The sequence below is a fragment of the Raphanus sativus genome, unplaced genomic scaffold (genome assembly GCF_000801105.2).
Source record: "Raphanus sativus cultivar WK10039 unplaced genomic scaffold, ASM80110v3 Scaffold0445, whole genome shotgun sequence".
In the NCBI taxonomy this organism is placed as follows: domain Eukaryota; kingdom Viridiplantae; phylum Streptophyta; class Magnoliopsida; order Brassicales; family Brassicaceae; genus Raphanus; species Raphanus sativus.
Window position 1 is genome coordinate 1 of NW_026615764.1, and position 26870 is coordinate 26870.

The 26870-nt window shown below is 39.0% G+C and overlaps 9 protein-coding genes, 1 non-coding gene and 1 pseudogene across 14 annotated transcripts; 7 read left to right on the top strand and 4 right to left on the bottom strand.

Annotated features, from left to right (window-relative positions):
- Nucleotides 1-199: 199 nt before the first annotated feature.
- Nucleotides 200-1380, top strand: LOC130502205 (OVARIAN TUMOR DOMAIN-containing deubiquitinating enzyme 5-like; annotated as a pseudogene).
- A 1071-nt stretch (nucleotides 1381-2451) lies between these two features.
- LOC108852056 (monothiol glutaredoxin-S6) lies at nucleotides 2452-2888 on the top strand. The gene has a single exon (XM_018625542.2). The coding sequence runs from the start codon at nucleotides 2452-2454 to the stop codon at nucleotides 2758-2760; it is 309 nt and encodes a 102-aa protein (XP_018481044.1). The 3' UTR covers nucleotides 2761-2888.
- An 8-nt stretch (nucleotides 2889-2896) lies between these two features.
- Nucleotides 2897-3406, bottom strand: LOC108852057 (uncharacterized). The gene is made up of 2 exons (XM_018625543.2): nucleotides 3277-3406; nucleotides 2897-3152 (listed from the first exon to the last, which is right to left on the bottom strand). The coding sequence occupies exons 1-2, from the start codon at nucleotides 3324-3326 to the stop codon at nucleotides 2957-2959; spliced, it is 246 nt and encodes an 81-aa protein (XP_018481045.1). The 5' UTR covers nucleotides 3327-3406; the 3' UTR covers nucleotides 2897-2956.
- A 103-nt stretch (nucleotides 3407-3509) lies between these two features.
- Nucleotides 3510-3582, bottom strand: TRNAR-ACG (transfer RNA arginine (anticodon ACG)). The gene has a single exon. It is a non-coding gene; the product is annotated as a tRNA-Arg (tRNA).
- A 111-nt stretch (nucleotides 3583-3693) lies between these two features.
- On the top strand, nucleotides 3694-6514 carry LOC108848463 (peptide chain release factor APG3, chloroplastic). The gene is made up of 15 exons (XM_018621833.2): nucleotides 3694-3965; nucleotides 4064-4120; nucleotides 4195-4275; nucleotides 4370-4427; nucleotides 4514-4617; nucleotides 4739-4790; nucleotides 4876-4925; nucleotides 5060-5125; nucleotides 5223-5387; nucleotides 5475-5547; nucleotides 5638-5770; nucleotides 5888-5945; nucleotides 6028-6075; nucleotides 6161-6244; nucleotides 6340-6514. The coding sequence occupies exons 1-15, from the start codon at nucleotides 3813-3815 to the stop codon at nucleotides 6403-6405; spliced, it is 1248 nt and encodes a 415-aa protein (XP_018477335.1). The 5' UTR covers nucleotides 3694-3812; the 3' UTR covers nucleotides 6406-6514.
- A 38-nt stretch (nucleotides 6515-6552) lies between these two features.
- Nucleotides 6553-7924, bottom strand: LOC108848464 (uncharacterized). Its single transcript, XM_018621834.2, has one exon. The coding sequence runs from the start codon at nucleotides 7797-7799 to the stop codon at nucleotides 6624-6626; it is 1176 nt and encodes a 391-aa protein (XP_018477336.1). The 5' UTR covers nucleotides 7800-7924; the 3' UTR covers nucleotides 6553-6623.
- Nucleotides 7925-8023: 99 nt separating this feature from the next.
- Nucleotides 8024-9384, top strand: LOC108848465 (outer envelope pore protein 16-4, chloroplastic). 2 transcript variants are annotated; one of them, XM_018621836.2, is made up of 7 exons: nucleotides 8024-8152; nucleotides 8233-8284; nucleotides 8373-8404; nucleotides 8512-8545; nucleotides 8728-8795; nucleotides 8894-9062; nucleotides 9167-9384. In XM_018621836.2, the coding sequence occupies exons 1-6, from the start codon at nucleotides 8081-8083 to the stop codon at nucleotides 9059-9061; spliced, it is 426 nt and encodes a 141-aa protein (XP_018477338.1). In that variant the 5' UTR covers nucleotides 8024-8080; the 3' UTR covers nucleotide 9062; nucleotides 9167-9384. The 2 variants fall into 2 exon arrangements, with proteins under 2 accessions (XP_018477338.1, XP_018477337.1); XM_018621835.2 differs by having other exon boundaries at nucleotides 9182-9384.
- A 303-nt stretch (nucleotides 9385-9687) lies between these two features.
- On the top strand, nucleotides 9688-11179 carry LOC130502203 (60S ribosomal protein L7a-2-like). Its single transcript, XM_056996946.1, has 5 exons — nucleotides 9688-9799; nucleotides 9977-10018; nucleotides 10106-10606; nucleotides 10694-10786; nucleotides 10890-11179. The coding sequence occupies exons 1-5, from the start codon at nucleotides 9797-9799 to the stop codon at nucleotides 11019-11021; spliced, it is 771 nt and encodes a 256-aa protein (XP_056852926.1). The 5' UTR covers nucleotides 9688-9796; the 3' UTR covers nucleotides 11022-11179.
- A 542-nt stretch (nucleotides 11180-11721) lies between these two features.
- On the top strand, nucleotides 11722-20794 carry LOC108852001 (caffeoylshikimate esterase). 3 transcript variants are annotated; one of them, XM_056996947.1, is made up of 11 exons: nucleotides 12003-12098; nucleotides 12244-12276; nucleotides 13700-14118; nucleotides 14235-14378; nucleotides 14471-14704; nucleotides 18387-18594; nucleotides 19149-19234; nucleotides 19413-19559; nucleotides 19645-19775; nucleotides 19939-20076; nucleotides 20151-20794. In XM_056996947.1, the coding sequence occupies exons 8-11, from the start codon at nucleotides 19457-19459 to the stop codon at nucleotides 20628-20630; spliced, it is 852 nt and encodes a 283-aa protein (XP_056852927.1). In that variant the 5' UTR covers nucleotides 12003-12098; nucleotides 12244-12276; nucleotides 13700-14118; nucleotides 14235-14378; nucleotides 14471-14704; nucleotides 18387-18594; nucleotides 19149-19234; nucleotides 19413-19456; the 3' UTR covers nucleotides 20631-20794. The 3 variants fall into 3 exon arrangements, with proteins under 3 accessions (XP_018480983.1, XP_056852927.1, XP_056852928.1); XM_056996948.1 differs by lacking the exon at nucleotides 18387-18594; XM_018625481.2 differs by lacking the exons at nucleotides 13700-14118; nucleotides 14235-14378; nucleotides 14471-14704; nucleotides 18387-18594; nucleotides 19149-19234 and adding an exon at nucleotides 11722-11907 and having other exon boundaries at nucleotides 12005-12098.
- Nucleotides 20795-21932: 1138 nt separating this feature from the next.
- LOC130502204 (uncharacterized) lies at nucleotides 21933-23168 on the top strand. Of its 2 annotated transcripts, none has more exons than XM_056996951.1 (5): nucleotides 21933-22021; nucleotides 22103-22151; nucleotides 22266-22290; nucleotides 22629-22808; nucleotides 22883-23168. In XM_056996951.1, exons 2-5 carry the CDS (start codon nucleotides 22147-22149, stop codon nucleotides 22997-22999), a joined length of 327 nt encoding a protein of 108 aa, XP_056852931.1. In that variant the 5' UTR covers nucleotides 21933-22021; nucleotides 22103-22146; the 3' UTR covers nucleotides 23000-23168. The 2 variants fall into 2 exon arrangements, with proteins under 2 accessions (XP_056852931.1, XP_056852930.1); XM_056996950.1 differs by having other exon boundaries at nucleotides 21938-22021; nucleotides 22626-22808.
- Nucleotides 23169-23421: 253 nt separating this feature from the next.
- Nucleotides 23422-26644, bottom strand: LOC108836183 (UDP-glucuronic acid decarboxylase 2). Its single transcript, XM_056996949.1, has 7 exons — nucleotides 25910-26644; nucleotides 25662-25808; nucleotides 25014-25093; nucleotides 24833-24916; nucleotides 24654-24728; nucleotides 24005-24097; nucleotides 23422-23909 (listed from the first exon to the last, which is right to left on the bottom strand). The coding sequence occupies exons 1-7, from the start codon at nucleotides 26535-26537 to the stop codon at nucleotides 23670-23672; spliced, it is 1347 nt and encodes a 448-aa protein (XP_056852929.1). The 5' UTR covers nucleotides 26538-26644; the 3' UTR covers nucleotides 23422-23669.
- Between the last annotated feature and the right edge of the window lie 226 nt (nucleotides 26645-26870).

The window sequence follows — 26870 nt, forward strand, 5'->3', positions numbered from 1 at the left end:
TCTTATAGTGTTTAGTAGTAGAAGATTATTTATTGAATTGGTCAATGTGTTTCGATCTTGGTTTATTGCTTTGGAGAATCTCTTCATATAATGAGTTGTTTGTTTTTGTTTGTTTACGCCGAGTGTTATTATTGTCTGATCTTTTTTTTTTTTTTAATTGAGGACCAAACTAAAACTGAACGAAATCAATGTTTTTTTTTGGTATTATCTTGTTAGGCTCGTTAAATGGCAGACAATAATGTGTCCGAGGATGAAATCACGATGGAGCAACATGAAACGGTCGATGAGATGCTTGCTAGGCACAGGTAACCACCACCACTGCTGCTGCTAAAACCTTATTGATTTATCACAAGTGTTGTTGTTGTTATGATGATGTTTGCTTTACTGCTAGGCAAGAGATAAAACAAGTACAGAACAAGGAGACGGAGTTGAAAAAAGGCAGCTGCTAAAGGAAGCAAAGCTGAGCAGAAAGCTAAGAAGAAGCAAGTCGAACAAGACATTTCAAAACTCTCCACAAAGCTCAAAGAGAAACAGCTCAAAGAGCTCGCCTCGCAAGGTTTTAGCAGCAGCAGCAGTAGTAGCAGCAACATCGAAACAACGAGTGAGAAGAAAGGAGGAGATATCGACACTTTGGTGAGAGCCATCGCTGGAGTCTCTGTCACTGCTCCAGCAAGAACACTCCACAAGCCTAGCAAGAGCGTGAAAAGGCGCGAGAAACGAGCCAAAGAAGAAGCGGACAGAGAGCAGAGAATCAAAGAGGAACAAAGCAATGTGACGAGTGATCGTATGGTCGAGAACCTAAAGCTCGAGAAGAAGCTTAAACCGCTGGGCTAACAGTCAGCGAGATCAAACCAGACGGACATTGCCTTTACCGAGCAGTAGAGCACCAGCTCGGTGCATCTCCTCCTTACACGTACCAGAAGCTAAGAGAAATGGCTGCTGCATACATGAGAGATCACAAAACCGATTTCATCCCCTTCTTCTTATCAGAAACAGAGTCTGCGGAGGAGCGGTTTGAGAAATACTGCAGAGAAGTGGAGTCAACGGCTGCCTGGGGCGGTCAGTTGGAGCTAGGAGCCTTGACGCATTGCTTGAGGAAACACATAATGGTGTTTTCAGGATCATTTCCTGACGTTGAAATGGGCAAAGAGTATAAGTCAGGGAATGACTCCAGCCTCATGTTATCGTATCACCGGCATGCTTTTGGGCTCGGTGAACACTATAACTCCGTCGTGCTCGTCAAGAATGAGCTTTGACGAAGTACTTTTCTTTGTATCAGAAGTTTTACTGAAATTCTAATTCTTGTTTTAATGTTTTCTCCCTGTAACTTCGAATTGGAAGCATACTTTGTTCACTAATTACAGTTCCAAGTTTTCATTCCATTAACGCACCAATGTAGTAGCAGTTCTGTGGAGAAGATAACAACATACTATGATTGGCCTTTGGGAAATTGTGGGAGCCAATTTGGTAAAACAGACTGTTCTAGAGATCTTGAAGAGAATATATGATGAACAAGAATCTATGCTCTTATTATTATTATTATTATCATAACATAAGTAATAAGTCAATCATGATGAAATGTTTGACACATGGCCCTTCTCTACCAAAAGATTCCTCATTTCTATGGATTTCCAAATATGGTTTCAAGAATCCACAGAAATGGATTGGTTGGTGGGGTTCTTTATCTTTTTTGTGAGAGTCAATGCAACAAGAAAGAAGAAGAACTCTTAAGAGTTAAGACAAACTCTCACATTCAGATTGTTTTTTGAATACAGTGTAAAGCTAAATATATAACTTTGGAAAAATGGTTGCGAAGATGGCGTAAAAAAGCTAAAATCAAGATCTTGGGTCTGATCATACACTCACTTGCTCTCTAGACTCCAGGTCACACTAGCAGAAAAAGTACATCAGAGACGATATATTTTTCCTTCTTCTTTTCTTTATTGCTTTCTGTTCCTTTTGAGGCTGAAAACTGTGTGTGGGGGGAATCTATTGTTGCTTGAAAAGATAAAAACCATAGTCCAATCTCCACCTCAGTAAATGCCATCAAAAGCAAAAATAAAAAGGTATTGCAACGTAATCACACTGTTGCAAACCACCTTGGATCCTTGGATCAGCACTAAACCATTGGCAATGATATTTCCATATTTGGTAAAGGCTCATGAACTGTATATGCCACTTGGTTCTCACATTTTTTAAAAAAATATGAAAGAAAGAATCTTAAGTTCATGCAGTTTTTAGGGAACGCCAAAGGGCGCACATCATTGGTGGGCTATGAACAAAAGGTATAGAAAAGTAGTGACAAAGATCTGATTTACGCAATCTTACCCTTCTTCCAATCATCAAACATTATAAATAGACACTTACGTTGTATAGCATCAAAACAAAAACACAACCATTGCGTTCCCTCTTACACTTAAGTATTACATTCCCTACCTACTAAGTATCCAAATGGAAAGCATCAGAAGCTTAGTTGCAGAGAAACCAGTGGTGATATTCAGCAAAAGCAGTTGCTGCATGAGCCATTCAATCCAAACACTGATCTCAGGGTACGGAGCAAAGATGACGGTGTACGAGCTTGATCAGTTGTGTAACGGCCAGGAGGTGGAGAAAGCATTGGTACAGATGGGGTGTAATCCGAGTGTACCAGCTGTGTTCATAGGGGAACAGTTAATCGGTGGTGCTAACCAGGTGATGACACTCCAAGTCAAGAACCAACTAGCTGCATTGCTAAGAAGAGCCGGTGCCATTTGGGTTTAAAGAATCTATACTACTTTGTTTTGTTGCCTTCTACTACAAATGCACTGTCATGTCTTTAAACAACAAGTGCAAGTGTGTAATCAGCAATGCTTATTCATAACTAACAGATGCTTTTTTTGCATTAATAATTTAAGAATTGTTTTTATAAATGAAAAAAGGCATTTTTATTCAAGAGTGGAGATGTGCTCAATTTTTTTCACTTATTAGAGATGAAATGATTTAAAACGCCATTAGAATGGTCAAGCTTTGAATGTCTTCTCCAATTCTCGACTGATCTACACACTGTAGCTTTGGCCTGACGAATCTCTTGAGGTGTGAACTTGTGTTTTATGATTCCCAATGGGCCAGGTTGCAGGACACTGATCACAGTTTCGGCTTCTTTCTCAAGCTGCCTGTAAAAATTGAAAGTCTCAGCATTTCGACAGAAACAACACAAAGCATTACATATTTACATGTGGATTAAATCAAATCACATCTTCATCATAAAGGAAAATAAGAAGATGAAGTTGAACGAACCTGAAGAGACCCGAGAAGGGTAAGGCTCTACCGATTCTGTAGATACACATCGTCTCCGCCGGAATAAGAGATGAAATTTTGTGGAATCTGCGGCTGCTGCCGCTTCCAACCAAAAAAAAAAAAAAAAGCAAAAGTAAACACAAGAGTTATAGTTCCGACACAACTGAAAGCTTCTAAACGCCTCAGAAGGTTTTGTTTTTGAACTTTTGACTAGAGAGAATAAAAATGAGAAACGACTTCACTGGGCATCGAACCCAGAATCTCTGGTTTCGTAGACCAGCGCCTTATCCATTGGGCCATGAAGTCATTGATGTTTCTCGACTTGTGAAGTAGTAAGATAGCGGTGAGTATTGAAATCGAAGGTTTAAAAGGTCCAATAAATAGGTCGTCATAACGAAGATACTATAGTCCTCACAGCCAAACACGTATATCATCATCATTCTAAACTCTAAAGGCTTGTTCCTTTCTTCCTTATCCGAGCAAAATCACGCGCCACTCGTCTTCCACCACCACCACAACCTCTCTTTAACGACGAGATGAATAGCTTGACGACGAGTCCAATGGCTCGGGCCTTGGTGAATCTGCACTCTTATGCACCGTCGTTAATAAACTTACGTTCGAGACAGCCACCTGCAGGAGGAGTGTGTTTAAGACCGTCACGCAGGACTCCACGACTCGTCTGTATGGCCGTAAGTGATTGTAACCCTAATTGTCCTAATTTTGAGTCAAATACTTCATAGTTATGTTGATAGCTGATGGATTAATTAAACTGGTTGAGAAATTGTAGGAGCCTTACCTCATCACGAAAATGGAGTCTGTTGAGAAGACATGGAAGGAGTTATCTGTATGTCCTTAAAAAGCTTTTGTTTTTTACAGTGGAAACATGTTACAGAGTTTTTGAAAAATTTGGTTATGTAGGTAAAACTAGCAGACCCAGATGTTGTTTCAAATCCTTCTGAATACCAGAAACTTGCACAGTCCATGTCCGAGCTTGACGAGGTTTCTCATTTACCTTTTTTTGCTGTAAAGTTTGAATCTTTTTTTTTTTTTGTTTGGGTTTCTTGATATTGACTTCAGTTTGAATTATTCCTAGGTTGTATCCGTATTCAGGAGATTCAAAGACTGTGAGAAGCAGTTACAAGAATCCAAAGGTTCCTTCCCTTTTTTTTTCTTTGTTTCTGCTTGCTTTTTGTTCCTTGGAGTTGGTTTTTTTTTTTTATTCCGTTTGTTGATTCAGTTTTGGCGAAAGAGGCTGGAGATGATGAAGAAATGGTTGAAATGATAGGATCTGAAATCAACTCTCTCTCTAAAGAAATTGAGGAGCTTGAAAAACAACTTAAGGTTTACACTTTACACCCCTTTTTATTGGATGTTACTGACTTCAATAATTTGTATATGCACTTTGTCCCTCTTATTTGGGATCTTTCATGTTGTAACCTTGCGTTTGCTTGTTTCAATTCAGATGCTACTTCTTCCTACCAACCCTCTTGATGCCAGAAACATATTGCTCGAAGGTAAAAAACTGAGTGATTGTTTTGTTGACAAGTAGTAGTATCATTCGTGGACGAGTAATATAAAGAGAGTTACTTGTTTCTACAGTCAGAGCAGGAACTGGTGGAGATGAAGCTGCTATTTGGACTGGTGACCTTGTAGGTACATGCTTCCCTTTTTCTTCTTCTTTCTGCTCTGATTCCAGGATCTTGTTGTGATCGGAAGTTCCCAAATTAAAATGCAATATGATGGTTATTCACCATTTTGCTATTGCATTATTATTTACTTGCAGGTGCGGATGTATCAGAGGTACAGCGAGCGCAGCTCTTGGAAGTTTTCTCTGGTTTCATGCTCTGAGGTAAGACACGCTCTCTTCTCTGCCATTTTAAACAACGTTGCAGTAAGGCTTTGCAACTTAGAGACATAACTTTTAATATCTTCCTCTGTTTTATAAGGCTGAACATGGAGGTTACAAGACGTGTGTGATGGAGATAAAAGGAAACCGTGTCTATAGTAAGCTCAAGTACGAATCTGGTGTTCATAGAGTCCAGCGTGTCCCTCAAACAGAAACACAGGGCCGTGTACACACTTCTACAGCTACTGTAGCCATCATGCCAGAGGTCAACTAAGATTTTACACATTGCATATGTTCTTGTTTCAATTATGAAAACTTAGTGACCAGTTGAAACTGTATGTTGTTGTTATAGGCTGATGAAGTGGAAGTTGTGATTGACCCCAAGGACATTGAACTTACAACTGCGAGATCTGGTGGCGCTGGAGGTCAGTCTAAACATTGGTTACTTTCATTCAATGTTTCTCTCGCAATTTCACTTTGCTATTTTACTGAAGAGTGGTCTTGTTGTTGTGCAGGGCAAAATGTGAACAAGGTGGAGACGGCTATAGACCTAGTCCATAAACCATCAGGGATACGCATTTTCTGTACTGAAGAAAGGACTCAGCTACGAAACAAGGCTCGTGCTTTCCAGCTTCTGCGAGCAAAACTGTAAGCAACCCTATAAAAGTATCATCAGCCTCCTTTCTTCATCTTCAGAACTTTCTTATTGATGTGATGAGATATTGCCATATATATATATATATATATATATATATATATATATAGGTATGAAATAAAATTAAGGGAACAACAAGAGAAGATAAGAGATCAAAGAAAATCTCAGGTCCACTTTTGTAGTACTATTCCCACAAACCTTTTTGATTCAGACTCTTGGAATGAATATTCATCTTTTCATGCGAAAACAGGTAGGGACTGGAGCTCGTTCAGAAAAGATAAGAACATATAATTATAAGGTAATACACGGATTTGAATTATTCAGAGCGTTACTATTAAAACAGGATGGTTGGTGTAATGCTTATGATGTCTGAAATATTACAGGATAGTAGAGTGACTGATCATAGGCTAAAGATGAATTTTGCGCTTACATCATTTCTTGAAGGTGGCTTAGAGGATGCAGTGCAGGTAACCTCCCTCCCTACCTTGAAAACTTGAATGTGTGTAGTAATTAGAAATGATTATATGTATCCTGAAGGAATGCTGTTGCGTTGTTATTGCAGGCTTGTGCTGCTTTGGAGCAAAAGGAACTCATGGAAGAACTGTCTGAGTCTGTAGCTGCTTCTTGATAAAGCCTCATTACTATATACTCAACAGAGATCATAACTATAAAATCTCTATTTGTTTATGGAAGTCTTTGAACAGATATCATATTTATAATATCTCCTTTTATTTATGTATTACATCTGAAACTAACATGTTAACATGAGACCCAATTATAATCAAATCAATAACAGACCAACAAAGTAGTACATGCCACAATACGCAGAAAACAAAAGAGAAGAAACTATAGGGATGGCTGGAGAGAAGAAAGCTGCTGAAACTTGAGAACAAACTTATCCACAAAAACACTTTCTTTAACCTTGAGGATCTGGAAGTAGTTCAACTCTTCTTTCTTGACAAACCCTTTAGAGAGAAGCTCAGAGATGACCATGTTCCTTGGTTTGATTCTCTTCTCCAGACTCAGACCCAAAACAAAAGGGTGCATAGCAACGGCGCTGGCCTTGAGACCAGCACTGTTTACAAGGTACTCCATGGTTCCCTTTATCTTCTCATCCGATATCTTCACACAGTTTGGAAATCTCATGAACGCTGCCACGAACTCGTCTCTTGACCAACCAAACTGTCGGTACAGCTCAAACTTGTGCTCCACAGTGGACTCACTAACATGAAAGAAAACCAACATAGCATGAACAAAATACATCTTCTTGGGATCGAAACCAAAGCTGCGTACTCTGGTTAAGACCTCGTTGAACTTCCTCTCAGAGCAGAAGAACACGAGAGGACCATTTTGGACCAGTCTTCTGATGCTCTGGTCTTCAACCCCAGCATCTCTACAAAGAGAGAGCCTTGCAGCCAAGTACTTGACAGTGTCCAACGTGAAGATCCAGTACCCGCGTCTCAAACACTTGAGGATACTCTCCTTCTCCACAAGTATGCTCTTGAGGGAATCGTAGCAAGGGATGAGCCTGTTGTGCAAGCTAAGGGAGAGCGTGGTGGGACAGTTTGAGATGAGTTTGGCTGTATCAACGCTGGATAGCCCGATTGAACGGAAAAACAAGAGCTTTGGAGAGAGAACTTGGTCGGGGTTGACTATGAGGATGCTGGGGAATGATTTGACGACTCTGGTGATCTGTTCGAAGGTGAAGCCATGGTTCTTGAGGAGAGCGAGGACGGAGTCTGGTCTCTTGGAAGATGAAAGCTTTACGAATCTAGAACGAGATTTAGCGGATTCCAAGGACAACCCACATGAGTTCACGAGATAGTGTACGGTAAAGGATTTCAAAGGCGGTCTCTTTCTTCTGGCATCCTCTGTTTTCGTGTCGGAGAGTGAAGAACACAAAAATGTTCTTCTTCTTCTTCTACTACTATTAAGCAGAAACGAGGAAATGGAAGATGAGTGAATCGAAGCAGAAGAAGAAGATGTCAAGAGAAGGCGTCGGCAATATAACAAACTTGACATGATGTTTGTCTCTCTCTCTATGTTGCTGTCCACTCACAAGTTAGAAGAAAGAACCTCGGACGAGGAAAGGCCAGAGAATCCGATCAAAGGAAGGAAGTCCTCTCTAATACACACACACACTCTTATCTCAGGTAACTCTTTCTTATAAGAAAACCGAACCAAACCGGAATTAAAATCGGGCCCGGTCTGATTTAATAATATTGGTTAATCAGTTCGAGGAATACAAAAAAAAAAGAGAGGGTTTTGTATCGTGGTGGTGGAGGAAGAATAGAGAGAGAGAGATGGAGGAGGAGTTGCTCGCCGGCGTGCCTTGCTCTTCCCGCGCCGTCGAGTCAGTTATCCGCGTTTCCACGGTAATTAATTTCTCCTCCAATTCTCTAGAATCTGCTCCCTATCACATTTGCAGATATTCAGATTTTGTGGATGCTCTCAGGCAGGTGGATTATATGGGTTTTGCGCCGGACCTTATAACGCTCGTAAACTTGGTATTAAATCAATCTCTCTTTTCTTTTTAATTTAAGATTTTAGAGAAAAAACTTTATCGTTGCTGATGAGTTAAAGCTGCTTCGTCAGGTTTAAGCGGCGTTTCTCAGGCTTCCTATGTGGTTAGTTAGTAACCCCAATCTCTCTTTAATCTTTTCGTTTTTTTCTTTCTTCTTCCTGTTGCTGTGTCTCATATCAACTGTTATTCTCTTTTTTTTTTTTTGGTTAGGCCAAATCGATTGGCAGAATCGGGTTTCAATGCGGTAACTAAATCTCCCTTCTTTGTTTTTATTGAAGATACTTTGGTTCTAAGTTTTTGAATTACTTTATATGTTATTTGGTTTTGTGGTTGCTTCTCATATTGTGATTTGGTATCTAAGTATCAATGATGATAAAAGTCCCATTGTTTTTTTTTTTTTCCTTTTTCTTTTGGTCTTCGTTTCAGGTATAGTGAGTGGTATCTTTACTATGACCAACTGTGGGCTTCAAAGATATCGAGGGAAGAGTGATTGGGTTAGGTCCTTAGATTTATGTCTCTCTCTCTCTTTTTTTTTTTTTGTTATTTATCAGTAGAGTAGATCTTTGATTAGTTGGATGGACCCTTTTTTCAGTTGAATGCTTTGATGGGAGGAGCTGTGGCTGGAGCAGCTGTTGCTATTCGGACTAGAAACTGGTCTCACGTTGTTACCACCGCTGGTCTCGTCTCTATTTTCAGTGTTTTGGCTAATTCCACCAGAACTGATGATCTACTCAAACAACAACAACAACGACAACACTAAGGTGTCAATTTCAGAACCCAACTTTTCTCAACTCTAAATGCATCCACATTCCTCATTCACCTGTCAACATTAGGAAACAGTCTTCTTCTAAGTCTTTGTTCACAGCATTGTTGGTTGCAGGTTTCAGATGAGAGTCCATTCATCAACACACTTGTGTCCTGGAACTGGGACGTGGCAAAATCATTACCGAACTCTCTGTTTCACAGACATATTTAGTTGCCTCAACCAGTTGGATGGTCGGTCTCTAGTAGACCCATAATTTTATTGGTATTACCTCTTTGTCTGTAATAATATTTGCTAAGAAAAAGAAAGTGAAACTCAAAGAGACGGTCCGAACCAAAAAAAAAAAAAAACATTATTTGAACCAGTGGATGATTGACGGTCCGAATCACACAACCCAAACATCAAAACTGATACTAGTAAGTCATATGTTCAATTTTTAATAGCTACTTTGTTTTCACTTTTAACAAATCAAAATTAAAGAGGCATTTTAAAATGAATAATTTGATATATAATAAATTAATATAAATCAGTGTTTCAGTATGCTTGCTAGTATATATTATTGGGCCATCGATTTGGGCTTTTGTATTAAAAGGCTTTAATAATAAAATAGACATGAATGTTACCACACATTATTGGATCTGTCCTGTCTTGTCCTATATATAAAGTGATAACATTAAACCCTAGTTTCAGTCTTTGCCGCTCTCCGCCGTCTACCTCCAGTAATCGACAGCAATGGTATGTCGATTTACGCCTAGTCCTACTCTAATACAGCTTCTTTCATTCTGGATCTTGTTGTGTTATGTCCTACTGCGCTTACCAAATCTACTCTATTTCGATTTCGATTACCAAGCCTATTTTGTTTCCAATGCCATTTTGTTTGATCGGTTCTGTTACATTTGTTGAATTGGGTAGGCACCCAAAAGGGGAGTGAAAGCAGTCACGAAGAAGAAGACGGTAAATGCTCTATTTCTTTGTTTCATCTAGGCATTATGCAACAACACATTGTCTGATTCGATTTTTTTGTGTTTCTTTCATTATCAGGAGAATGTTACGAATCCATTGTTTGAGAGAAGGCCAAAGCAGTTCGGTATCGGAGGTGCTTTGCCTCCAAAGAAGGACTTGACTCGTTACATCAAATGGCCCAAGTCCATCCGTCTCCAAAGGCAGAAGCGTATCCTCAAGCAGAGGCTCAAGGTCCCTCCTGCTTTGAACCAGTTCACCAAGACTCTTGACAAGAACCTCGCAACCCAGCTATTCAAGGTTCTCATGAAGTACAGGCCAGAGGACAAGGCCGCTAAGAAGGATCGTCTTTTGAAAAAGGCCCAAGCCGAGGCTGAGGGCAAGCCTTCTGAGTCCAAGAAGCCCATTGTCGTCAAGTATGGTCTCAACCACGTGACTTACCTCATCGAGCAGAACAAGGCCCAGCTTGTTGTCATTGCTCACGATGTTGACCCCATCGAGCTCGTCGTCTGGTTGCCTGCTCTTTGCAGAAAGATGGAAGTGCCTTACTGCATTGTCAAAGGCAAATCTCGTCTCGGAACGGTAAAAATACAATTCGCCTCTACATGCATTTTACATTTCATTTGGTGTTTTAAGTCTTTTATTCACTCTTTACGCATTTATATCCAGGTGGTTCACCAGAAGACTGCTGCTTGCTTGTGTTTGACCACTGTCAAGAACGAGGACAAGCTCGAGTTCAGCAAAATCCTTGAAGCCATCAAGGTAAAAAAACATTACTCAACTTTAGTGGTTACAATTGGAAGATTAGTAGTGAAAAGTTGGGATCCTTTGACTTATATGTTTTGTCTTTTGGGGTTTTGAATAGGCAAACTTCAACGACAAGTACGAGGAGTACAGGAAGAAGTGGGGAGGAGGTATAATGGGATCCAAGTCTCAAGCCAAGACCAAAGCTAAGGAGAGGGTTCTTGCCAAGGAGGCTGCCCAGAGGTTGAACTAAGCAGAGCATCTCATGATGATTATGATTGTTTTGTTTAGCTGTTTCATGGAATGTTTCGAAACTTTTTGCTATTATTATCGATGTTGCACACTTCAGGATATTATTATGCTGTTTCTGTTAAGACATTTTACTTATGAGATTATTTTCTTATTTGCTGATCCTTGTTTTCAAATTAAAACAATGAATTAAATCCATTTTTAGAGCTATAATTTGGACAAGTGATAAAAAATGCTTTAACTTAGTTAAGAGTTGTAATAAGAGCAGCTTGATCTCGTTTTGAAAGAACATGTCTTGTGATAGCTAGCTATGTTACCTAAGCGCCGAGACTAAGTGAAATCAGCTCTTTTCATTTGTCCTTCACAGCACAGGGCATCTAATGGGTTTCTGATTCACATGTCCAGTTCTTTTTGGGTCTGATTGCATTAGTCATTAGATATAATGTTATAGGTTAAAAAATGCTAATAACACATTACAAATCCGTTGTCAAAAAAAAAACACACACACACAAATCCATCTCTTCACAGACCCACAAATAGGTGAACATCTATCCAAACACCTACCACCAAAGAAAATTAAAGCCCAATCCAGAACACAAAGGGGGACTCTTAATGGACTGCTTTAAACCCAAGTTGGGTATGGTTTATTTATTTATTTCCACTATAAAAATTAAGTGCTCCTCTTAGAAAAAGAAAGGAAAAATAGAAAAATAAAGTATTATCAAGATCAAATATATAACCGCCTCCAGGCTTCTCTCTCTGAAACGCAGTTAGCTAGTTTTCTCTATTCTCTTACCTGGCGACAGTAAATCGAAATAATATGTGAAAGCATATAGCATACACACCAACGAACGAGCATGACGATGAAGTTAAAGTTTGATTACCATGAGGTCTCTCTCTCTTCGGATCCTTGATCACTTTTCTTACTATGATCTCTCTATATATCAGAAAACATAATTAACATTTTTCTTGTTTACTACTGCACAGGAATATATAAGAAACTCGAGAGACGTTGAGTTGTTCGCTTGCAGATGGGTTCCATCTTCTTCTCCTCCTAAAGCTCTCATCTTCCTCTGCCATGGTAACATCTTATTCTTCTCCTTGTTCATGAATCATCTATTAATATTTGTTTTAAGTTCATCAACTACCTTAGTTTATAATTTTTTAAATTATTTAATCCCAAATAAAATAAAATAAAAGAAGAAAATTGAATCAATGTGCTGCAGGCTATGGGATGGAGTGCAGTGTCTTCATGAGAGGTATTTAATTATCATCCTTTAATGCTCTCCTTTCTCCACAGTTTACCCAAAAGAAAACCAAAAAACAAATTAAGAAATAATCTTAATTAGACCATTAATTCAAACATGTGTGTTATACATATGGTCTGATTATTTGATTGAATTAGTATCGTAGTTAATTAAGAGCTACACTCAGTAGAAAATATCTGATCTCTTGTCCAAGTTATGTTTGTTTGTTTGTTTTAATATGTCGAGTGTTTGTTACACCGACATGCATGCAGATCGGATTTATATTAACTAATCATCAGCGATTTGTGTGGTAATCCATGATTTTTCTTTTCCCTTGAATTCAAACTTGAATATAGTATCTATTCTACCATGTATTTATAATTGATTGCAGATCCGATCTCTATTGGTGGAACCTTTTGTTAATTGTTTTTGTTTTATTAGTGAGTTTATTGAAAAGAATAGGAAAAAAATTGTCTATATCGTATAAAGTGGACGATTACAATATACTATGGAAAATCGTGAAAGATAATGACACTCATTTTCTAAGCAGCAGATAGAAAGAAATTTATTTATAACAAAAGCTGTTGTTGGTTGCAGAGGTATGACCAATTACACCATTGTCTGTTTCGTACTTATGATTTGGTCCTTGTTATTCATCTACATTCTCCACGTGTTTCTTTGACCCCATCTTGACATCTAATATATTATTTTATCCCTTAATTTTGGGGAAACGTTAGCTCTATCCTCATCTTTCTCTTTTATGATTTGCTCTAATTTATGGTGGTGACCGAGCGTTAGTATAGTAGATAATAAAAAATAATCATAGTTTTAATTAGTAAAAGGTTATGGAGGTATGGTCATGGTGTCTCTAATTGTATCCAATAATGATCAACGTGATCGTATACCTAACAGTAGAAGTTAATAAGTTATTGGCAAGAAACAAATCTCAAGAGGATATAATAGAGTCCCCACGGATCTAAATATTTAGTTCCGTTTCTCTCAGCCCTTTGCACAACGAGAAACTCGTGACCGGCCTTAATTGATTGTCGTCTTTGACAACTAATCATGTTTTTGAATATCTGCCTCATTAAATTTTTATGTACAAATGTAAGGATTTAACCTTGCTTGTGCTTTAAGAACTTTGAATGAGAACTTAACCAAAACGTATTCTTATTATTAGAGTCTGGAAACAACTTGTATTACAATAGAAAGCTTAGACCTCTAAGACAAAAGACTTTAACTCTTGACTAATGTCTCTCTCTATTGCTGTGAAAACCGTGATGACTAACAATGGCTTAGGTCCCTATTTATACTACCAGGCTTTTCCTATTATCATAAGACTTATGATAGAGTTTCCTTATTGCTTTATGCTTCGTATAAATCTTTGACCGACTTTATCATAAATGGAAATAATAATGTCTTCACTTTGTTGCAGGTATTAGGAGTTGGGCCACAGAAGAGAATTGAGGCCCACCAATTCACAAACTCCACCTTGGGCTTCAATTTCTCCAGCCCATCTTTCCTCTTCTTCTTCGATATCACCAAAGACGTTTCTTCTTCTCCCATGGATGACGGACGCTTGCGATGATGACGATTCCGAGAGGTGATGGCGTTAATCGAACCGATCCTTCGTCAAGGTTCTTCGATCCTCCATTTCATCTTACCCACACGACTCAACTCCTCCTTGAATCCTTTGCGTCGTTTCTTCGACTCCGTCTCTCCCTCCGAACCTAGTTTGTATTTGAAAAGAAGATCGCGACTCCTCCTTCCCCGTGAGAGAAATTTTTCTCTTCATACCGTCCGAGACAAGAGACAACTTCACCGAACATTTGACGTCCCAATGTTTTTTTTTCGGTTAGCTCTCTTTGATTCTTCAATTTGAGTTGTAGTCCTCTTGATTCTCCTGTCTTTAACCTGTTTAGATAGTGAAATCCTGTTGATAACTCCTCAATGTTCTGATCCTCTTTCAGCTTATCCGGCGAAACCGTGTGCGCCTCCTCCGCTGCGACAACGACTCATGTCTCCCTTCAGCTTTGTACTTAGCTGTTTAAGACATTCCCTGTGTCGTTAACCTTATCCGATGATCCATTGAGCCTCCTTGTTATCATTTTGAGGTACTCGTCTTTCTTCAGCTTTTACTTTAGCAGTTTAAGACGTTCCCTAACCTGACTTTAGTCATCTTGTTTCCTGTTTTGATTTATCTCAGCTTACTCCACCTTGAGCTGAGACCTCCTTGTCTTAGAACTCCTTGCCTCGCATCTTCCTAGCAGGTAACTTCCTTGTAACCATTGAGCTTCTTTGTTATCGATAAGAAGTAACTTGTTTGCTCTAACCTTATTACTTCTTCTTGTGCGAGGTGAATCGATAACGAAGTTACCTGCCGTGCCGTTCTCTTAGGCTATCTTGAGGAGTTCACAACAGAGATCAAACTTTTGCCCTGGTAAGGCCTTAGTTAGAAAGTCTGCTGGGTTCTTGCTAGTATGAATCTTAGATAGAGTAACACTGCCATCTTCGACTACATCTCTGATAAAATGATACTTAGTGTCGACATGCTTAGTTCGTTCGTGATGAACATGATTCTTTGCTAGGGCTATAGCGCTTTGTGAATCACAATTTATCCTGACACTTTCCTGATCAAATCCGAGTTCCTTGCATAGTCTTCTTAGCCATAAAGCTTCTTTTGCAGCCGCGGTCAGAGCCATGTACTCGGCTTCGGTTGTTGAAAGAGCTACTACGTCTTGTAACCCCGATCTCCAACTTACCGTATTTCCCCAAACTTGAAACACGTATCCTGTGACTGACCTTCTTCTATCTAGGTCTGTAGCATAGTCAGAGTCACAAAACCCCTCGATACTAAACTTTGAACCTTTAGTAAACGTGAGACACCTTCCTGTAGTTCCTGTTAGGTATCTTAAAACCCACTTAGCAGCTTCCCAATGCTCTCTTCCCGGTTCAGACATATATCTGCTTATTAATCCCACTGCAAAACCTAGGTCCGGTCGAGAACCGACCATTGCATACATAATACTCCCCACGACACTTGAATATGGAATATCTTCCATGAGTTTTCTTTCTTCTTCCTTCTGCTCTGGCCTTAGTTTCCTTAGTTTGAACTGAGATGAAGTTGGTGTAATTACGGCCTTTGCATCTGTCATTCCAAATGTTTCTACTACTTTCCGTAGATAGCCCTCCTGTGATAATATTAGGATTCCCTTCTCTCTATCTCTTATGATATCCATTCCTAATATTCTCGATGCCTTTCCCATATCTTTCATCTCGAATTCCTTGCTCAAACTCTCTTTTATGTTTCTGATTTCTTGCTTATCTCCAGAAGCTATGAGCATGTCATCAACGTATAGGAGTAAGAATGCCGCTTGTGCCGTGTTGACATTCTTCATGTAGACGCACGGATCCTCTTTGCTTCTTATAAACTGTTGAGACTTCATAAAACAATCAAACCTATGGTTCCATCTCCTTGGAGATTGTTTTAGCCCATATAGGGATTTCTTAAGTAAGCACACTTTATTTTCATCCCCTTTCTTAATATATCCTTCTGGTTGCTTCATCAGAATCCTTTCTTCTAAATCACCATGTAAGAATGCCGTCTTCACGTCCATCTGCTCGAGTTCATAATCGTTGTTAACCACGAATGAGAGCATGATGCGAATTGATACGTGTTTCACCACCGGAGAGAACACTTCGTTGTAATCAATCCCTTCCTGTTGTGAGAAACCTTGAGCCACCAATCTCATCTTATATCTTGGCTCTTCTACTCCAGGTATCCCTGGTTTTAACTTGCAAATCCACTTGCATCCTATAACTTTTGCATTCTCAGGTTTCTCAATCAAGCTCCATGTACGGTTTCGTTGGAGTGAATCCATCTCTTCATCTGCTCCATTCTTCCATTGCTTTCGGTTCTTGCCTTTCATAGCTTCAGCGAAAGTCTTAGGCTCTTCTATTTCTATCTCATCTGCTGCTGCTAGTGCGTAAGCTACGAAATCTTCGTCTTCGAATCTTGACGGTGGTTTTATTTGCCTTCGAACTCGATCTCTTGCTAGCATGTAACCATCACTACTCGTCTCTGTTTCTGAAACGTTTTCATCTTCTTCACTAGACACGGTTTCTTCTAAGCTATTAGACGTTTCCTTTAAAATAGATTCTCCACCTTGAGCAGTTTGCTCCTCGTCGTCAACGTTTGATGGAGTCGGGCCTTCTATCAAATCTTCTTTGAACGTCACTCTTCTCGTTCGGTTTTCTTTTCTTTTATTCTCCATGCTCGCAACTTCCGCTTCTTTCTTGGCGTGTTCTGTGTGCTTGTATAACTCTTCTTCGTTAAATACCACGTTCCTACTGGTGTCGCACTTACCAGTTTCTGGCATCCACACACGGTAACCTTTAATACCGAATGGGTATCCCACAAATACTCCTTTTATTGCCCTTGGACTTGTTTTATCTTGAACCTTATGAACAAATGCGGAGCACCCGAACCTTCTAAGGTTACTTAAGTCACACTTAGTACCTGTCCATCGTTCTTCGGGTAGCTCGTAATCAATCGCAGAGTTTGGAGATCGATTGATCACATATGCGGCCGTTGACGCGGCTTCGGCCCAAAACTCTTGCCCTAATCCTGTCTCCACGAGCATGCACCGGACTTTGTCCATGATTGTTCTGTTCATCCGCTCCGCAACCCCGTTTTGTTGTGGAGTATACGAACAAGTCTTGTGTCTCTTGATTCCCGAGTCTTTGCATAGTTTATCAAACTTTTGATTGCAAAACTCAAGGCCGTTATCTGTTCTTAGACATTTAATCTTCATCTTCGTTTGATTTTCTACTGCTTCCTTCCATTCTTCGAATTTGCTGAAGGCTTCGTCTTTCGTCTTAAGAAAGTAGATCCAAACTTTGCGTGAAAAATCATCGATGAAGCTTATGTAGTATTTGCAACCGGCTAGACTTTCTGGAGTTGATGGAGCTCCCCATAAATCTGAATGTATGTACTCGAGAATCTCCTTAGTGGTATGTTTCCCAGCTGGAAAGCTTTGTTTGTGAGATTTACCCAATACACACGTCTCACCAAACTCAAGTTTATCCACTTCTTTCTTCGGTACATATCCCTTTTCTACCATCACCTTCAGATTCTTTAAACTCATATGACACAGTCTAGAATGCCATATAGTTGTTTTGTCGATCGCCGCTTTAGACATGTTAGCTTCTCCTTTAGACACTGTCCCTTGTAGATAGTAAAGACCTTCGTTGAACTTCCCTGATATGACCTCCTTCCCGTCCTTGTAGAACCTGATCATAAAGTCTTTTCCTTCATAATGGCATCCTGATCGTTCGAGCATCCCATAAGATATCAAGTTCCGGCTCATAGTCGGCATGTATCTCACATCCTTAAGAACCACTATGGTTCCGTCGGGTTTCACGATCCTGATCTTACCAATACCTTTTACATCACAGTGGGTGTTGTTAGCCATTAGAACTCTCCCTCCTTCGAATTCTTCTAGGTCAAACAACACATCTTTGTTTGGTGTGATATGGAAAGAACAACCTGAGTCCATGACCCATTCCGAGTTGCTGTCGTGTGTACTAACTGTTAGTACAAGTGGCTGCTTAGGTTCTGCAGCTACGTTAGCAGCTTTATGCGTTTTCCTCTCCGGGCATTCCCTTTTCCAATGTCCCTCCTTCCCGCATACAAAGCAACCCTTGTTGTTCTTATCATATTTAGGTCTTGATTTAGATCGTCCGTGTCTACTCTTCGATCTACCTTTCCAGTTCCGGTTCCCTCCTTTGTTAGCCCGATCAGATGACCTTCCTCTATCCTCAACGTATAAGCCCTCATCTTGAGACTTTGAGAGTTTTCCACTCTCCATTAACTCTCTTTCCTTAGATCGTGCAGCTCCGGTAACTTCGTTGATCTTGAGAGTGTCTCGTCCATACTTGAGGGTCTCCTTGAGCTGGTCATAACGTTGAGGCATTGAATTTAGTAGTAGTATCGCTTGAACCTCTTCATCAACCTCCACCTTTAGGTTGTTTAGGTCTGTTACTAGCTTTAGGAAATCATCTACGTTTGCATCTATGCTTTTAGAATCGTTCATCTTAAATGTGTAGAACTTGTGTTGCAGGTAGATGCGATTTGGCAAGGACGTCTCCGTGTACAGCAAGTTGAGGGCTGTCCACATCGCAGCAGCTGTCTCGCAGTGACTGATCTTTCTCAAGACTTGGTTTCCCACGTTCAATACAATGAGATCTTTCGCTTTCTCCGATTTCCCGAGCTTAACGGGATCAACGGTCGGGATGCTGTCTGCTTCTTCCTTCTCCGTGTCCTTCAAGGTAACATCTTCTTCTTCCTTGACGACTGGTGGATCCTGTAGAAGCTTCTCATCAGTTAGGATTTCCTTTAGCCCTAGGAAACCAAAGTGAGCCAACATCCGAACTTTCCATAGGGAAAAATCTCCTGTCCCATCGAATCGATCTATATCGATCCTGTCGTACTTCTCGTTTCTCATTCTGTTAAAGCACCTTAGCAATCGTAACCCAGATTGCTCTGATACCACTTGTAAGGATTTAACCTTGCTTGTGCTTTAAGAACTTTGAATGAGAACTTAACCAAAACGTATTCTTATTATTAGAGTCTGGAAACAACTTGTATTACAATAGAAAGCTTAGACCTCTAAGACAAAAGACTTTAACTCTTGACTAATGTCTCTCTCTATTGCTGTGAAAACCGTGATGACTAACAATGGCTTAGGTCCCTATTTATACTACCAGGCTTTTCCTATTATCATAAGACTTATGATAGAGTTTCCTTATTGCTTTATGCTTCGTATAAATCTTTGACCGACTTTATCATAAATGGAAATAATAATGTCTTCACTTTGTTGCAGGTATTAGGAGTTGGGCCACAGAAGAGAATTGAGGCCCACCAATTCACAACAAAATATAATAATTGCTTCTCTCTGCCAACATAGAGGTGATCGCAGACATTGCTTTACTTTCTACTGTTTGAGTTAAAGACACATTAATCACACTATAGTTTATAATAAATTATATACAAATGAAGAAGAAAACAAAAAAGTAGTTAGGCATGGATTAAGTTATTTTGAAAAAAGTTGATCAGTGAATGATCACATTGTTTATGTTTGAATTAGAATGCGGGATACGTCTGGCTTTAGCAGGATATGCGGTATTTGGAATGGACTACGAAGGTCATGGTCGATCCAAAGGAGCTCGTTGTTACATCAAGAAGTTTAGTAACATAGTAAACGACTGCTACGACTATTACACTTCGATCTCTGGTACCTTAAATAATAACTACTATTCTTGCATCATCTCTGTCACCATACTCTATCCATATAACACTTGACTTTTGGGTGCTTAAAGCGCGAGAAGAATACAAAGAAAAAGGCAGATTCTTGTATGGAGAATCCATGGGAGGTGCGGTTGCTTTGTTGCTTCACAAGAGAGATCCTTCTTTCTGGAATGCTGCCCTTCTCGTTGCTCCTATGTGTAAGGTAATGTGTCACGTTTCTTCTACTCATCTTTATCATTAATCATTGCTTGCTTAATAAACAAATCCCTTTGATTATAAAACAAGACTTGTTAGCATTTAGTCAAAAAAAAAAGAAGACTTGTTAGCATTTAATTACCTAGTTAAGCGTGTGTTTATACGAGCAGATATCAGAGAAGGCAAAACCACATCCAGTAGTGATTAATCTACTAACGAGAGTGGAAGAGATTATACCAAAATGGAAGATCGTCCCCACCAAAGATGTTATCGATGCTGCCTTCAAAGATCCGGTCAAGCGCGAAGAGGTATAATCCAAACAAAACGAATTAATTGAGACCAAAGTACATGTCCTTATTAAAACATGGTTCCTAAAATGTAGATAAGGAACAACAAGCTGATATATCAAGACAAACCAAGACTCAAAACAGCACTTGAGATGCTTAGAACGAGCATGAACCTCGAAGACAGTCTCCACGAGATCACATTACCCTTCCTTGTTCTTCACGGTGAAGCAGACATATTGACCGATCCAGAGATTAGCAAAGCCCTGTTCGAGAAAGCAAGCTCACGTGACAAAACCATTAAACTTTATCCAGGGATGTGGCATGGGTTGACTTCTGGTGAGCCTGACGCCAACGTTGACCTCATTTTTGCTGACATCATTACTTGGCTTGATGATCGTACCGGCGACTCCGCTTCTCTCACTGTCACTCCGGTTCGTCGAGATGTCATCTCAAACGTACAAAAGGTCGTGGAAGGCGCTTGTAACGATCGAGGGAAACCTAAACGGCAGTATGCTAGTCTGCTTTGTGGGTTAAACGGTGGTGGACGCCGTTTGGTCCATCGATCTTCTATGTAATAAACAAACAGAGGATAATCTGTTTCTTGTGTTCATTTTGTATTAGTCCTTGCTCTAGGACCTACTTGATAATATCAGGGTCTTAAAATAAAATGATTTAGTATCTAAGCTTAATTATATAAGTATTAATTTTAATAAAATTTAGTTACTTGATTAAAATATAATATTTAAATAATATTTAAAACAAAATTAAACCGCCATATTTATAAACACATGATGAAAATATTTTCAAAGATGCGTAAAAGTTTATTTTTTGTCTCTTTTTTTATTTGATGAGATATTTTTTGGTATCTGTTCTATAACTATTTTTTGTTACTATAAATTACATAAAATTATTGTCAAGAAACACAAAGTAGCTGCACATTGTGCAAGTTAGATACGGGTGTTTCTATATGGGATTGAATACTAAAAAGAATTGCTAGCTAAATACATCAAAATACATAGGAAATAATATCAAATGAATAAAACAAAAGTATAATAGTGTGAAAAGCCAAAATCTTTGGATAATCCAAGAGGATCGACATTAGAACATCTCCAAAAAACACTCTATAATTTCAGATATGAAGTTTTTTACTTAAAAAAAAACTTCAAAATAATAGTAAAATTTCAAATATAAAGTGTTATTACTCAAAAATTCACATTTGAAGTTTCATATTTTTCATTGCATTTTGATCCTTACAGTTACATATTATATTTATGATTCTTAAATATTTTTCTTTTAATATTTTTAATCCTTCAAAATTATATAACTCATAAATATTTCAAATTTTCTTCTATAATTTTAACTTTTACAAATAAAATTAAATAACATTTTAAAATAAGTTTTTTTTTCAAAACTAAATTTAGATAACAACAATATTAGAAAAACTTAACAAATGCACTAATTGATCATATATAGAAATATTACGAAAATAGTTCTACAGAATAATATAGTATTTTACTTGTAATTTAATATTTAATTATGTATTTCTATGTAAAATTTTATATTTTAATGTATTATTTTATTAATTAATAATTCTGTAAGATTATATATATATATGCTATTTATTAATAAAGTTTTATGAGTTTAAATTAAGTATCATAAATATAAAGTTTATGATGTAACATATAAATTCTTTTGAAGTTCAGTTTGAAGTTTTGATTTTGTAGAAGACTAGTGTAAAATTTTAAATATGAAGTTTTGCAAACTTCAGAATAGTCTTTTTTTTTTTTTAGATGCTCTTAGTGTAACCGGCTATCATAGCTTATCCCTTGAATTTGGGCCTTAATCCCATTTGTGCAATGCTATGGAGGCCGAATAGTTATGTGGGCTATAGATACATCCCCTCTTTTAACCGCCATGTGACTCTCAACGCTCGTTCTCGTCTCTCGACTGCTCCGAGATTTAGCTGGTAAAAACCCTAATTTCTTGGATCTGCTTTTCCTATTGATAGTTTCTTCATTCATCGTCTTCCCACTCGAATCCTTTGCAGGTTTAAGACTAATCTTCGGAGAATTTGTTGAGCTGCAAGCGAATATGAGGTATTCTACTATACCCCTAGTGTTCTTCGCTTCGTCTCTGCTAATTTTATATTTCTTAATTCGATCCAAGATTTTTCTCTCTAACACTCTGATTTTTTGGTTTCGTATTTGCAGTAGGCCAATGGAAGAGGATACCAACGTAAGTAGACTCTCTCTCTCTCTCTTTTACTGATTTCTCGAAGCTCCTTTATCTTATAGAAATCCTAATTCGCTAGTGTTTGTATTGTTATGTATCCTCTAGAGGTTATGCTAGTGAGTAGAGACACTGTTCTGAGAATTGTCTTGTTTGATTTCTTTTTTTTTTTATCTCTCAGAGATTTGCCATAGAGTTTTAGCTGTGTGAATGTTGCTGGTTTTGTGATTCTCTTCTACTTGAGATGTTATTAAGAAGACGATTTTTGTGTTGGTTGATACGATACTCCTTAGAGATATCAAAGTTCTCATTAGCTCTTCTTCTATATGTACTTTGATTAGCAGGGAAAGACGGAGGAGGAGGAGTTCAACACGGGACCCCTTTCTGTTCTGATGATGAGTGTCAAGAACAACACTCAGGTGCTCATCAATTGCCGCAACAACAGGAAACTCCTTGGTCGTGTTAGAGCTTTTGACAGGCACTGCAACATGGTCCTGGAAAACGTCAGAGAAATGTGGACCGAGGTATAACTTCTTTTGGTATATGCTCTCTGTTTATCTAGATTTTTTCGTTTCTTACAATGGTTTCTTTTTTTTAGGTACCTAAAACTGGGAAAGGAAAGAAGAAAGCTCTTCCTGTTAACAGAGATCGCTTCATCAGCAAGATGTTTCTCCGTGGTGACTCTGTCATTATCGTCCTCAGGAACCCCAAGTGAGAGAGAGAGAGATGTCGCTGTTTGTACTTGTTTCTTCTCGTCAAATTCTAATTGTTGCATCAACGGAGATAATCTTTGAGTATCAGTCTTAAATCTAGTCTTGCCCTTGTATTTTTCACTTGTGTTTTCCCCTATCTCTTATGAGTAAGATGCAGTGGTGTTTAGTGCCTCCTAAAGTTAAATAATTACAAAAGACATGTTTAACTAGACAAGTTGCATTACTGAAGGGAAAGGAGCGAGTAACTTGCGGCTCGTCTCCTTGCCAAATATACAGTAGACTCTGTCATTGTACTAATCTCTATCATTCACTGTTCTATTCTTTCAGGCAAAACGTCCTTGATTTTGACTTTTGAGTCTAAAATCTACTATTGTCTTCTTGTTAACTCAAACACAGCTATGCGATGCCGACTAAACTTTGTAACTGCAAAAGACAAGTATTTCTTAAACTGTAGTGAGGTCCATGAATATAGTAAAAAGGCCACCATACTCTTACTCTACGTTACACCAATATAATATCAAAACAGATAAAAATCAAAAACAAAATAATTTTGAAGAAACGAAGCTCTCTTCTCTCCACATTGTAGCTGCAAGCAAGCATTGCCCTTTGTAAGTTTTTGGTTATAAAACCATTAACCAAGCGCAACGGCCGCTACTTGCAACTGCCTTTTGCTCAAGCTGAGGTTGTTTTGGTGGTGGTTTCAGTAGCGGAGGAGCCTTCCTTCCTGTCACCAAAGACACGTTGACGGAAGTCTTTGACCATGAGAGGGAGTCCCTGACGAAGAGACACCTTTGGTTCCCATCCTAAAAGCTCTTTGGCCTTTGTGATGTCAGGCTTTCTCTTGTGAGGGTCATCCTCTGTGTTTGGTCTGAACTCTATCTTTGCGTTTGGGTCTATCGTCTCTTGAACCACCTGCAACCCAAATCAAAGACACCATCAACATCCACCAGGGTTTCAATGTAAAGAAATCAAAAAGGTTTACTGTATATATATATAGATAAAGAGACCTTAGCAAGCTCGAGCATGGTGAATTCACCAGGGTTACCCAGGTTAAATGGCCCGACGTGTTCTCCTTCCATCAATCTCATCAAACCTTCAACCTTTATACATCACAGTAAACACAAAACTAGACTCAGTACAACAAAATTAAGAGATAAAAAATAACCAAACCAGGACAAAGGGGCAATATAAAGTTCAGACCCCCATTTGGTCCTTTGTCACATGATATTGATACCCTCCCCATCTTCATAAGATTGCTAAAGTTAGTACCGTTTTATATCTATCTCTCACAGATTTGAGTCTCACGTTTAAAACCTATGTTCTTAGATCCCACAACACACTCTCTTACAATAACATGTGAGCTCACTTGACTTGACACAAATTAACTTCCCGTATTTTTTTTTCTCCCACTCTAGGTATACTCTTTCTACGCCAAATAGTACTCCCCACTAAATAGAAAAAATAACTTAATAGGTTTGATACTTCAAAACCTTGAATATACACAATTTGTTTTTGTATTTCCTTTCCCACACGAAGGTAAGAATAAATCTTAAGTTGGACCAAAAGAAATGACATATAATAAAAGATGTTTGTCCTAGCAATTTGTAGTACTATAATTGAAACGTTCTTAGCGGGAGGAAAAAGCAGAGGACTTACCAGATCAGAGACAAACTGGAAACTTCGTGTCTGCTTCCCATCACCATAAACAGTCAATGGCTCTTTCCTTAGTGCCTGTTCAATTATTACCAATTCAAACCCATCATTACTCTAATGATCCACTTAACCATTCTTAAAATCATTTCCTGATTGTGCCACTAGATTATTAACCAACCAACCTGCGCAACAAAGTTGCTGACAACACGACCATCATCAATACACATTCTTGGACCGTAGGTGTTAAATATCCTAGCAATCCTGACCTGTGACCACAAACAAACAAAGGCACACACAAAGTTAGTCACTGAAAAACATACTCCATCTCCATCTGTCTCATCAGTTAGTAGCCAGAAACATAACCTCAACATTGGCTCCACGGTGATAGTCCATGGCAAGCGTCTCTGCCGTACGCTTTCCTTCGTCGTAGCAACTACGAACACCTGTTTCAAACCGTTTACAGCCATAATCAGTCATCAATCAAACAAAGTACAAGAAACATGATTCCACCACGTTTAAGGAAAAGTCAAGAACAGTTTTCATTAAAGCACAACGACGGCCAAGTAACCCCATCCGAGCCAGTCACGTTTCAGTAAAAAAAAAAAAGAAAAGAAACTGTCAGTAAAATGAATGTGTAAAAGCAAAACCATTAAAAGCTCTAGAATTTGAACGCATGTTATCGAAATGTCAGGCTAGTAGAGACACGTATAAGACCCGTTATTCACGGTTCAATGGGTTTGACTGTTCAGAGATCTGAAAGGAAAGCACATGAGGCACACCACAACAAAACACCTGTCTTATAACGTGCGCATTTTCCGAACACAGAGTGGAGGAAAGAAAATTCAAAAGCCACAAAAAGACAGAGAAGCCAAAAACGTCGTCGTGTCACGTCACGGTGGAATAATATTTCAGATTCCGATTCAAAAACACAACCAACGAATGAACAACAAAGCAAAACACAGCACGCTGCTAAATAGAATAAAGGAAGGTTAATTAGAGGAGAATGATTACCAATAGGATTAACGTTGCCCCAGTAAGTCTCAACCTGAGGATGCTGAAGAGGATCACCGTAGACCTCACTCGTACTCGTCAGTAGAAACCTAGCACCCACTCTCTTCGCCAAACCAAGCATGTTCAACGTCCCAACCACATTCGTCTTGTACACACACATCACATCAAAGTCAAAGAAACCACATTCCATCTCTCTCAAAACAAAAAAAAACTCAATTCGAAAAAAAAATAATAATAAAAAAAGGATATGATAGTCTTGACGGGATTGAATTTATAATGAACAGGGGAAGCAGGACACGCCAAGTGATAGATCTGATCCACCTCAAGAAGGATCGGCTCGACGACGTCGTGTCGTATGAGCTCGAAATTAGGGTTACCGAAATGATGCATCACGTTCTCTTTACTCCCCGTGAAGAAATTGTCGACGACGATCACCGTGTCCCCTCTCTCAATCAGCCGATCCACCAGATGCGATCCCACGAACCCCGCCCCGCCGGTTACCACGACTCTCAGCCCCTTGCGTTTCAATCCGAGCGGGATCTTCCCGCCGGTAGACCCGATCCGGCTCATGTACTCGATGCTGGGCCTCCTCTGGGCCTGGAGGGACAGGACATAGGACTCCTCGGGTTTGATTCCGTAGCCGGAGAACGGATCCGAGTAGGGGGTGGATCGGGTGGAGGAGGAGCGGGGGAAGATTGAGAACGCTAACGTGGCGATTGCGATTCCGACGAGGACGAAGATGAGTCTCTGTTCGCGGAGCATGTAACGCATCGGACGGGTTACGGAGGAGAACGACGGTTTGGTAGGTCTCGGGTAGTACGCATCGGCGGAGGGTTGATCTGATTCGTGTCGCCGGTTGATCAGCTCGTTCGCCATCTCGCTTCCTTCTTCTGTTTTTTTTTTTGAGGAAAAAAAATCTCTGAGTCGAACTCGCCGGGAGAGTGAGTCGAGTTTGAAGGAGACAGAGAGAGTGAAAAGCGAATCGGGCTTTTTTAAGTAGCGAACTAGATTAGGACCCGCCCTAAAGGGCGGAAATTGATTTGTCAAATTTCAATTAATAATATATGGTATATATAATATGTGTATATAATATTATATATATTTTGTGTAACATTATATATATATATATATATATATATAATATACATATTAGACATATATATAATATTTTATTAAATATATATAGAATTTAATAGTGTTATAATTTGT

Excerpts from the sequence above, each read along its gene's own strand:
- LOC108852056 (XM_018625542.2), top strand. The coding sequence starts at position 2,452 with ATGGAAAGCATCAGAAGCTTAGTTGCAGAGAAACCAGTGGTGATATTC.
- LOC108852057 (XM_018625543.2), bottom strand. The coding sequence starts at position 3,326 with ATGTGTATCTACAGAATCGGTAGAGCCTTACCCTTCTCGGGTCTCTTC. Across the intron at positions 3,153-3,276 it reads CCCTTCTCGGGTCTCTTCAG|GCAGCTTGAGAAAGAAGCCG; the intron begins GTTCGTTCAACT and ends CAATTTTTACAG.
- LOC108848463 (XM_018621833.2), top strand. The coding sequence starts at position 3,813 with ATGAATAGCTTGACGACGAGTCCAATGGCTCGGGCCTTGGTGAATCTG. Across the intron at positions 4,618-4,738 it reads AGCTTGAAAAACAACTTAAG|ATGCTACTTCTTCCTACCAA; the intron begins GTTTACACTTTA and ends GTTTCAATTCAG. Across the intron at positions 5,388-5,474 it reads CTGTAGCCATCATGCCAGAG|GCTGATGAAGTGGAAGTTGT; the intron begins GTCAACTAAGAT and ends TTGTTGTTATAG.
- LOC108848464 (XM_018621834.2), bottom strand. The coding sequence starts at position 7,799 with ATGTCAAGTTTGTTATATTGCCGACGCCTTCTCTTGACATCTTCTTCT.
- LOC108848465 (XM_018621836.2), top strand. The coding sequence starts at position 8,081 with ATGGAGGAGGAGTTGCTCGCCGGCGTGCCTTGCTCTTCCCGCGCCGTC. Across the intron at positions 8,153-8,232 it reads CAGTTATCCGCGTTTCCACG|GCAGGTGGATTATATGGGTT; the intron begins GTAATTAATTTC and ends GGATGCTCTCAG. Across the intron at positions 8,546-8,727 it reads CAGAATCGGGTTTCAATGCG|GTATAGTGAGTGGTATCTTT; the intron begins GTAACTAAATCT and ends TCTTCGTTTCAG.
- LOC130502203 (XM_056996946.1), top strand. Across the intron at positions 10,019-10,105 it reads CAGTCACGAAGAAGAAGACG|GAGAATGTTACGAATCCATT; the intron begins GTAAATGCTCTA and ends TTTCATTATCAG. Across the intron at positions 10,607-10,693 it reads GCAAATCTCGTCTCGGAACG|GTGGTTCACCAGAAGACTGC; the intron begins GTAAAAATACAA and ends ATTTATATCCAG.
- LOC108852001 (XM_018625481.2), top strand. The coding sequence starts at position 11,875 with ATGACGATGAAGTTAAAGTTTGATTACCATGAG. Across the intron at positions 19,560-19,644 it reads CTATTACACTTCGATCTCTG|CGCGAGAAGAATACAAAGAA; the intron begins GTACCTTAAATA and ends GGGTGCTTAAAG. Across the intron at positions 19,776-19,938 it reads TCGTTGCTCCTATGTGTAAG|ATATCAGAGAAGGCAAAACC; the intron begins GTAATGTGTCAC and ends TTATACGAGCAG.
- LOC130502204 (XM_056996950.1), top strand. Across the intron at positions 22,291-22,625 it reads CAATGGAAGAGGATACCAAC|CAGGGAAAGACGGAGGAGGA; the intron begins GTAAGTAGACTC and ends TACTTTGATTAG. Across the intron at positions 22,809-22,882 it reads TCAGAGAAATGTGGACCGAG|GTACCTAAAACTGGGAAAGG; the intron begins GTATAACTTCTT and ends TCTTTTTTTTAG.
- LOC108836183 (XM_056996949.1), bottom strand. The coding sequence starts at position 26,537 with ATGGCGAACGAGCTGATCAACCGGCGACACGAATCAGATCAACCCTCC. Across the intron at positions 24,098-24,653 it reads TCCAGTTTGTCTCTGATCTG|GTTGAAGGTTTGATGAGATT; the intron begins GTAAGTCCTCTG and ends TGATGTATAAAG. Across the intron at positions 23,910-24,004 it reads CCATGCTCGAGCTTGCTAAG|GTGGTTCAAGAGACGATAGA; the intron begins GTCTCTTTATCT and ends TTTGGGTTGCAG.